Below are 10,296 nucleotides of genomic sequence, written 5' to 3' on the forward strand. Positions count from 1 at the left end.
AGAAATCTGTTTTACACTCATCGTTTCATTGCAGTTAATACAATCTCTGTTCTGGAATGTAAGATTAAGTACGCCATTCTTTTTGTTAAACATGTTGTAGTTTACAGTTGTGACAGTTGCAGTTAGTCATGATTACAATTACTATTGAATCATAATAATCTTATCCACATCCCTTAACCAGACCCATCTAGACAAGATGAAAACTATTCACTGGGGACTGTACCTTTCCCTGCACACTCTTAAACTTACACTCCCTCTTGAAAACTTGTAAGCTAGCCACTTTGTGCCTTTATTGCCCCCTCATTTTAGGTAGTCAATGTCTAAGTTGTCTGCCCCTATCAACCCTGTATACAGAGGTTGTTAAAGTACCATGGAGTCAGTTCTGACTCGTAGTGACCGTGGACAAGGTTTCTGAGACTAAATCTTTATGGGAGCAGAAAGCCTCATCTTCTCCAGCAGAACAGCTAGTAGTTTTGAACTGCCAACCTTGAGGTTAGCAGCCCGATTTGTAACCACTACACTACCAGAGCTCCTTGTATACAGAGGTAGCTACTGTATTTTGAATGCCTTACAACTTCAGGGACTCAACTTTTTATCAGTCTTTTAGATAGTATTCTGTTGTGATCCATAGGTAAGTGGCATAGCTTCCAACATCATAGCAGCCATCTTTCTCTGTTGTGAAAGTAGCAGCATCATGTAAATTGGATTTTGATAGGAAAGATTTTCTAATTTATAAAAATGCAAGGAAGAGAAAGATAAAAAGAAAAATTGGAGATTTTAATTTTAGTCCGGAGGCAGACAGAATATCAGAGAGATGGGTTAATGGAGTGTAATGGATAATCCCAATTACTATGTACTCTGTCAAATCATGTCATTTTTAAGCTTTGCTTTCCTAATTTTATAAATGAAGGATTGCCTTTGTTTGGAGTCCTGGTATGGCTCTGTATGATAAGCACTCAAACTCACCAGCTGGTCCTTGGAAATCCTGTATAGGGTTACTATGAATGGAAACCGACATGACAGCAATTAGTAAGCTTTTGTTTGGTCCTAAAAGATTATACACAAATGCTTTGAAAACTGAGTTGGTATTAATTGACTTGTCAATTTTTTGGCTGTGTTGCAGAGATTAATGGGGCACCAACTTGTACTGTGGAATTGCTGTTAAGTGCTTTAGTCTTTTTCAACTCATAATGACCCTGTAGGGTTTTTGAGGAGCAGCTGGTGAATTTAGACTTTCAACCTTGTGGTTGGTTTGCAGTCCAGTGCTGATTCTACAGTGCCACATTGGAAGCCCATTTTTCTGGTGACTGGAGGTGGATTATCAGCTAGAAGACTCTTGGAATAGTTCAAGCAGAGATAACAGGTTTTCCTTTTTGTATTTGCAACCATGTTGTTGCTAAGTGCCACAACGGACTCAATATAGGGTTTCCAAAGAGTGGCTGGTGAGTTTGAACCACTGATCTTGTGGTTCAAACTGATATTACCTATATAAAAATAAACATTCAGAAATGTAAGTGGTTTTTAGATTGGGAAAGGACATGAGAACTGATATGATACATAAATATTTCTTGAGCTCTGGTAGCGTAGTGGTTATAAATCGGGCTGCGAACCACAAGGTCAGCAGTTCGAAACTACCAGCTGCTCCACGGGAGAAAGATGAGGCTTTCTGCTCCCGTAAAGATTTACAGCCTCGGAAACCCTGTTCAGGGTCGCTATGGGTCGAAATCGACTCGACGGCACTTAACAACAACAATGGTTAATACATAAAATGTTGATGGGAGCAAGTATACAGTTAGCACATTTGGTCACAGAAGGATCTAAATATTTTCTTTCAGTGCTTAATAATTTCATATTTACTGCATTTAATTGCAGTTTTTCCTTGATTTTTTTTTTTTTTTTTGTGGTGTCACAGCTGTCTTTTTAATCTTAATAGCATATGCCTGTTAAGTTTGACCATTTTAAGATGAACCTTTTTTTTTTTTTCTTCATCGTTGGTTAAATTTCCTAGATTCAACAAGGGTCCTTACCCCCACCTCCAATAATATTGAGGGAGTCCTGCCATTTGCTCCTCGAAAACCCTATACTGGATTGCTGAGTCAGAACCAACTCTAAGGCACTTAACAACACAGTGGCAGCAATGGAGTCAGCATAACAGCAGCAGTGGAGTCAAACAACAGTTTTTGAGGATGTTACAGGATCAGGCAGTGTTTCATTATGTACATAGATAGGGATGCTATGAGTTGAAAGCATCTCAACAGCACCTAACAACAGCAGCGTAAATTTGGAGCATATAGAAATTGATACGTCTAATATGGCAAAAACAAAACAAAACTTTTCCCAAAGATAGACCAATTTAGTATCCCCACTTTATGTGAGCACAAAACCTCATCTTTCTCCCATGGAACAGCTGGTAATTTCGAACTGCTGACCATGAGATTAGCAGCCCAATTCGTAACCACTATGCTACCAGAGCTCCTTTCCTAGATTATACTAGTTTTGAGTTTTTGCCCCAAGGAAAGAACTAACCACCTGTACTATAAAAGCAGAAACTGTCTACTCTCACAGCAGTTACATTCTGAGCAGCTTGAATTTGTTATTTTAGCTTTATAAATTGAACTGGGTAAGAATAAGTGATGCTGTAGAAAAGAGCAAAATAAAAAAGAATAATTGTGAGTTTTAAAGACTTTTAATTGCTGAAACCATTGTGTATATTTACAGATGGTCCAGGCAATTATATTTTAATCTCATGTAGCTACAAATTGGGACATACAGAATTAAAATGGATTTACTTAATAATTTGTTAAGCATCTAATGAAAAGTTGATGACTTCTCTTATAACCACCTTGTTGTTTTTGTTAAGTGTTGTCGAGTCAGTTCCAACTCAGCGAACCCTGTATAGATAGGGTTTTCAAGGGTTTGGACTTCCAACTTTGTGGTTCATAGTGTTGTGCTGATCCTACAGTGCCACACCAGGAGTCTCTAACCACCCTTGTTGTTAAGTGCCAACCCATAGTGACCCTGTGTAGGGTTTCCGAGGAGCAGCTGGTGGGCTTGAACCGTCGACCTTGCGGTTCAAACGGCTTTGCAGTCTAACTCATTAACCCACAGCATCACTCCAGGACTCCTCCTGAGTTACATTTAATTGAAATGTGCTTTATTTGTCTTTGGGTATAGTCAAACTAAGGAGCATTGGTGGTGTGATGGTTGAGCTAACCAGAAGGTTTGCAGTTCGGACCCACCAAATACTCTATGAGAGTAAAGACCTGGCAATCTCTGCTCCTGTGAAGATTTCAGCCTAGGAAACACTATGGGACAGTTTTGCTCTATCCTATGAAGTTACTGGTGTGGCACTGTAGGATTAGCACTGAACTGCAAACCCACCAGGTTCTCCATAGAAACCCTATATAAGGTCACTATGAGTTGAAAAACAACTCGACGGCACTTTAACAACTAAAGAATTGGAAGGGACCAATAGTGGAAAATGGATTTGGAGGTTCTCAAATTGTGGGAGTATGCTTGCTTGGCCTTAACATTTGATCTGTTTGGGGAAGCCATTATGTGTTAAAATCATAAAGTAGATGTTGATTTTGTAAATGTTTTTACAATAGTATCCATCTGTTCTTCAGTTTTAAAGGCAAAGAATGGATTAGCCTGTAGTGGATGTTTAGCTCTCTTAGCTTTTGGGGTTTTGCTTTGTTCCCTTTAAGAAGGGTTTAGGATTAAATGCTTAATCTAGTTGGCTGAACTATATGAAATTGTTGGGTTTTGTGAGTCAAAAGGTTTATTATCAGTAATTTTAGATGGACCTATCTTTGTAATATATTTTTCAGACTGATTTATGAATAGTCTTCATTCAAATGTTAATTTATTGAACCAAGCATTATATAAAGCAGTGGTGACAAGTTTCTGAAAAAGGGTTTATGTCACTAAAGAATGCAGGTTAATAGGGAAATGTACATGAAAGAGCAGTAGAAAATTATACAAAATGCAGTTGGATCATTGAAGCCCCTAAGTAAGGTAGTGTGAAGGTAAGGTTAGTCTGTGAGTATTTTAAAAAGTGGAAGTTGCCTAGGAGAGTTTTAGAATATCTTAGGTCAGGGAAATGGTATTGTGTTTGAGGATTACAAGTTCATTTTCTAAGGAAAGTGATTGGTACAAGTTAAAGGTCGTATCATTTTAGTCATCTCATTTTATCTATACACCGTTGACTGCTTGAATGTTTTTTTTTTTTTTAATCTCGATAATGACTTCAATGACTTTAGATACAAACTTATAGTTTTTAATATCTTGTACCAATTTTTGGAGTCATGGTGTGGCACTGTGGGCTAATGCATCAGACTGCAAAGTTGTTTGAACTGCAAAGTCAGTGGTTCAAGCTCTCACCAGCTGCTCCCTGGAAACCCTATACAGGGTCGCTATGGGTCAGAATCAACTCCATGGCACTTAATGACAACAACAACCAATTTTAGAAGTGGGTTTGGTTTTTTTTGTGAGGGTCGTTATACGAAATATGATTCTACCACCCTTTGCCCCCTGTGAGTATACCAAAAAAGTCATAATTTTAGATTTACATGCATGTTTTCTTTTAATCCTAAGGATTATGTTACTTCTTTAACTGCAGCATATTTCTAGATAATAGTCCACCTTGATGAGTTCAGTTTTATTTTTATTTATCAAAATTAGTGGCTATGGTTTTATACAGAATCTGGTAATTACTTACCTAGAGTAAATCTTTTTATTCTTTCAAAATGATAGTTATAAATAGCCTTAGAAAGAGCATTTATCCTCAGTGTTATATAGTTTAAAAGTAAGTTTTTGTTTTAATTGTGTAGTAGTGTATTGTTTCCTTTCAAGATCTAATTTGGTGTTTGTAGTTATTTCTGCCTTATTCATCCAGACTTCAAATATCCCATTCTGTGAAGCTTTCTTCTACACTTAATGTAGAGAAAGTAGAGTTCTTACCTCTCTGTGTGTTCCCTAGCAGTTTGATCACGTACATATTTATATTTCCCTTATCATTAGAAGCTAAAATAAGCTAATATATACATTGTAGACATTCACACTTTAAATGAAACTAGAGCAAATGAGGATTGTGTGTTACCTAGTACATGAGTATAAATTGACCATATGAGTTAAAATAGGAGGGGAGTCCTCATGTGGTTCTGTGGGTTAATGCACCAGACTGCAAAGCCCTTTGAACAGCAAGGTAGGCGGTTCAAGCTCACCAGGTGCTCCCCGGAAACCCTATACAGGGTTGTTAGGGGTTGGAACCAACTAGATGACACTTCACAACAACAAAGGGCATAGTTGGGAAATCAACCACTTACCACTTAAAAAGTTTTAAACCAAGTGTTTAATCAAATTTGATGAATGCTTTAATCAAATTTGATTCAGCAGACTTGGGCACCTTGTTGCCAAAAAATTACTTAATGTTTTTTAATAAAGGTGAACTCTTGTAAGAAATAACATTTTGTCTATAACATGCTTCTGCATATCTTTGCTATTTGCAAAGACAAAAATGTTGTGATCATTTGATTTCAGATAATAAATGACTTTTCTTTTACACTTTAGACAGTCTGGATATTAAGACCATATGGATCATAATTTTAAGAGTTTAGGAAAATATAAGGGTTTTGTCTTGAGTTTCATATAACTATGTTATTTTAGTCCAGCAATAATATGTTTAGGCTTGTTAGGCTTAAAATAAAGAACATTTCTTTAAACTTGACTCTCTTAAAACCTAGTGTGTAAAATAATCTTTTTTTGTTTGTTGTTTTGTTTTTTCTCTTTGCAGAAATGGAATCTATTTGGAATTTGCAGAAGCAAGGTAAGAATAGTTGTGTTGCCTGGAAATGTAGGAGTACTAGTCACTAATCACTGAACATTTTTGTTGGGTGGGAGTAACAGACCAATAGTGTGGCTTCCCAAATAAATAGACTTTATATTTTGAGTTATTTTTAATTTCAGTGAAAAGGCACTGGTTACCATACCAGAATTGCTAAGGACAGGGTAGCACTTAGTGAAAAGAAAATGATTTTATTTTTTCTCTCCGGATTATGAAGCTAAGATAGGCTTAAATGTTTTTAATTCAGGAAACCAACAAGAATAAGTATTTCCATTTGTAGCCAGACTATCTATATTTATAAGGAACACAAGGGGATAGTCTAAGAACTGAGATTCATTGTTGAGAAAAATATTAGCTATTACAGAAACTTTATCTGAAAAGAGAGTTGCAAATAAAGATTAAGATTGGTTAATGAATGGTTACCCTAATTACTATGTGACTTCTTTCTAGATATATGGTAGTTGTGGAATACCTGAAATAATTACTAATGTTGATTTGGAGAATTCTGGTGTGATGTTGTAGGGTAAGCACTGTACTGTTGACCACAAGGTTAATGGTTTAAACCCACCAGCTGCTTCTCAGAAACCTTATACAGAGTTGCTATGAGTTGAAACTAACTGGGCACTAATAGTCAATGACAAATAGATGTAGGTTTTCAAAATTATATAGCTGAACTATATCCCATTCCTTGTCCACTTTGTTAGTGTAAGTTAATTTAAGATAAATGTGAAATTCCTAGAAAGGACATTAGAATTACTCTTTAATTTTATCGTACAGATTATGAGACTGAGGGCCAAAATGTTAATATATAAACTAGAGCCGGGGCAGGGCTAGAATGTAGGTTTCCTTGATTTCCCAACGTTGCACTTTCACCTCTTCCTTGTTATTATATTAGGGGGAACTCTTGTTGTCCAACAGCTGTGGCTTAAAGATAAACAAGCTGAGTTGCTTTCTGTATTTTTTTTTTTTTTTTTTTAAGTCAGTAAATTATTATTTTTTTAATAATGTCAAATCCTGTTCTTGAATGTAAAAAAGAGCAGCTTTTCCCACTTGGATTATGTCATTCATTATCTACTTGATGTTATAGATTATGAAAACTAAACATACCAAACATTTCATTTGAAAAAAAAAAAAAAGGAGTAGCACCTGGAATCTTTGCTTAGACAATTCATCACACTAGTTGAAATAAATCTTTTACTTTGTTTTGCTGGAAAGAACAAAAGAAAATAACATCCAAGTGTTTTATTATTGAGTTATTTCTTTGATCACTTTTTCAAAGATACCACTGAATAAATAAACACATAGAAAACCCTAGTTAACTCAACCATCTCTACATGTTGGAGCCATGACTGGCTGTAAGACCCTGTTGCTGGGTATCTGAATCTTTAACTACCTTTGGGTTGAACATGGATCCACATGTATTAATTCAAAGAGGACATGGCTTTTAAATTGTGTTTTCATGAAGAAGAGCTAATTTACGTACATGGTGAAGGTTTTGGGGGGGAGGAGGAGTAGACACATGGGCATTTTGAGAGCCAGACCTTATTTTAATTTTTATGTATGTATTTTTTAACCTTCCCTCCAGATCCCAAAAGGATAATCACTTACAATGAAGCCATGGATAGTCCAGATCAATGAAGGTAGCAGGACCAGACTGCCTATTGGTAATCTTTCTGCAGCATTAGAGCCACCGTTCATGGGGGACGCAAGGCTTTTTATGCTCCTAGATCTTCAACACAGCAGAGGAACCATAAGTAGAATCACAGGATAATATATACAAATATATATATATATAAATATATATATATAGTTATTTAAAAAAAAAAAGGCAACTGAAAGTAATTAGACTTCTTAAGGAATCAAAAAATTATTTCAAGAGACTACACATGGTTATTTAATCTTTGGTACCGAATAGTTTTTCTCTCCTCCCTCTTTTGTTAGTTTTTGTTTTTAAGAGTGAATGCAAGTGATTAATGAATACAGACTTAAGTGTGGTTCTAAAGTTCCTGCTGTCATCAACTTGGGCAACAAATGACCCACTGGAAAGGCAAATCCACTTAAAAGATTTCTGTATCTTGTTCTGTGACTAAAATGATACACTAATCACGGGGAACCCAGAATGATTCAACATTTCCCCATTCCGCCCTTGATCTTTTGGTTGTACTTTGAACCCTGCGAGAATGCTGGATAAATGCCTTGAAGTTTGCAGGGGTATATTTTTTTAGCGAATATGATTTGCATGTCTTGCCAGGAGTTAAGCTCAGCCTCTGTGGGGTGTTGGGGAAATACTTTTCTTTTTCTTTTATTTTTTTGTAGGGTGGGGTTAGGGGGGAGGGCATTAAAATTCTACAATTCTGGAATAGTTGGTGGTACATGCATATTCACTTGGCTTTGGTTACACATTGGACTTTTACAACTGAAGAATCCATGAGAGTCATTTTTTAAAAGTTGCAGAACAAGCGATTGGCTTAGGTATTTAATATGAGAAAAATACCCCAATTCCCATATTTTAATGTAATTGTATAACTGGGAGCAAAAACATTTTGCTTTTCAACTGTAGGTGCTCCAGACTTGCTCTCTCTCAGTAACACTAAATGTGCTGTTTTCCTTGTTTTTCATCAAACATCTGAAGAGGAACTACTGTATCTCTCTGTAAAGTCTCTCCCTTTTAATTTCTCAGAAAAATCAAAAAGAGGAAGAAGGAAAAGACATATGAAACAAAAAATGTTCATATTTTTAGCCAATGAGGAGGTAATAAACCTTGCCTAGAGAAGGTGTTTTCATGCTAACTATACTTCTGAGCTTTTTAGCTTCTATCTTAATATATTTTATTACTAGAGCAAAATGGGTTTTTAAGGCAAAAAATGTGAAATTTAGAAATTTTTCTTTGGGCAGAGAAGAGCAAACCCTGTCTTATCACATTGCCATCCTGTTGCACTGCAGCTTTTATGGATAGCATGCTAAAAGAAGTTTTTTCAGTGTGTGCTGAAACCGAGGGTCCAATTTAAGGTTGGGTGGTGTTAGTGGCATAAAAACAAGTTCTCTGGCCTGACATAGCATCACATCACACACAGAGAAATTAGCATATCCATGTATGTTAAATAGTTTTAAGATAGCAGGGCATGTTTTTATGAGGTGTGTTATCTTCTAATAAAAGTACAGACAGAATCCCCTGAGGTATTTAGGGGAGACGGTCACTGCTTTTGTTCTACCAGTTGGCTTAAGAATTGTCCTGTTTAGAGAGACTGTAGTATGAATGGATTTCTTGCTTTGTTGATTATTTGAGGCTAATAAGTAGTTCATGAAAGAAGCTGTTAGATTCAACATACAGTAAAGAATTTAAAATATCTTCAGTCTGGATTTCTGCCCTGCATAGATTTTTAAAGTATAAGCATGGATTGCCAATTCCACTTGATGTAAGCAAAACTTTTTTATACATAATATATATAACTTATTGTTTCAGTCCAGGTTCAGAAACTTGTGGTAGGCCAGTTCCAGATAGTTTCATTTCACCTGTAAACTGTATCACTTTTACTGATATTGTAATTTTCAAATGTATAATATGTTTACAGATGTGTCCTGCATTTAGTCTGCCTTGTTCCTATTTGGTTTCTGTTGAGTCTCCTGCCTGCTTGCTGAAAGCTAGGATGCTTCAGGTCCATGTACAATTGAGAGCAGAGACATCCTTGAGCTTTAAAGCATTGAACAAACTGGAAAATGCAACATAACCACATACTGAAGTGAAAGAAGTCTGTGTTTCTGTGTTTTGTTTTGTTTTTCTAACTAAAAAAGTTTTACGTTAAATTTTTTTTTATTAAAGGGGAAAAATAGCTCCAGTTTGTTTTATAGATTTTAAAGTTCTGTGTGTTCAATTGCCTTGTGTAAACCACTTGTCGCCTTAGGGCCAGATTCTTTTTATTATTATTACTATTATTTAACATCCATTTTGCTTGGAATTTTTAAGCTCATCTGGCTCTCACAACTCATAGGAAACTTTCTGGGTTTGTGATATACAGAGGTTTGAAAGAACATATATTTAAAAAGCAAGCAAACAAACAACAAAACAGCCCATATTTGAATTGGGCTTTTTAAAAAGATTAGAAGCAATAGCTTATCAAAACAAACAAAAATAAAACTATAGTAGAAAGCCTTGGCTTTCCTGTTTCCCTTCAATATTGCTTAGGCCTCTATATTCAGAGAAGTCAAAAAGAACTCATTTCCTACTCTGTTTGTCCAAAGGTTTTTGAGAATCTCTCTTCTAAATGAAACAATGCAACATTTCACTTAATTTCTCCACTGAAGTTTCCTTGATTATATGGTTAGAGGTATTTAGTTACAACTGTCTTTTTAACCTTCTGGGACCCCTACTGCCCTATCATATTAAGTGTCAGTATTTTGGGGGGCATTGGGTTAATGGATTTAATTGCCTAGGTACAAGCAGAACTTTGGGA

At 35.8% G+C, this 10,296-nt stretch overlaps 1 protein-coding gene across 1 annotated transcript in view; it reads left to right on the forward strand.

Moving 5' to 3' along the window:
- The window catches only part of NUFIP2 (nuclear fragile X mental retardation protein interacting protein 2), a 23,203-nt gene extending 14,519 nt beyond the window's left edge, over nt 1–8,684 (forward strand). The window contains exons 3-4 of the mRNA XM_006874186.1: nt 5,795–5,827; nt 7,431–8,684. Coding sequence (XP_006874248.1) covers nt 5,795–5,827; nt 7,431–7,483 — 86 coding nt within the window. The 3' untranslated portion in view covers nt 7,484–8,684. The remainder of the gene's footprint in view (nt 1–5,794; nt 5,828–7,430) is intronic.
- Nucleotides 8,685–10,296: the final 1,612 nt, after the last annotated feature.

This window comes from Chrysochloris asiatica, unplaced genomic scaffold (assembly GCF_000296735.1).
Source record: "Chrysochloris asiatica unplaced genomic scaffold, ChrAsi1.0 scaffold00266, whole genome shotgun sequence".
Lineage (NCBI taxonomy): Eukaryota > Metazoa > Chordata > Mammalia > Afrosoricida > Chrysochloridae > Chrysochloris > Chrysochloris asiatica.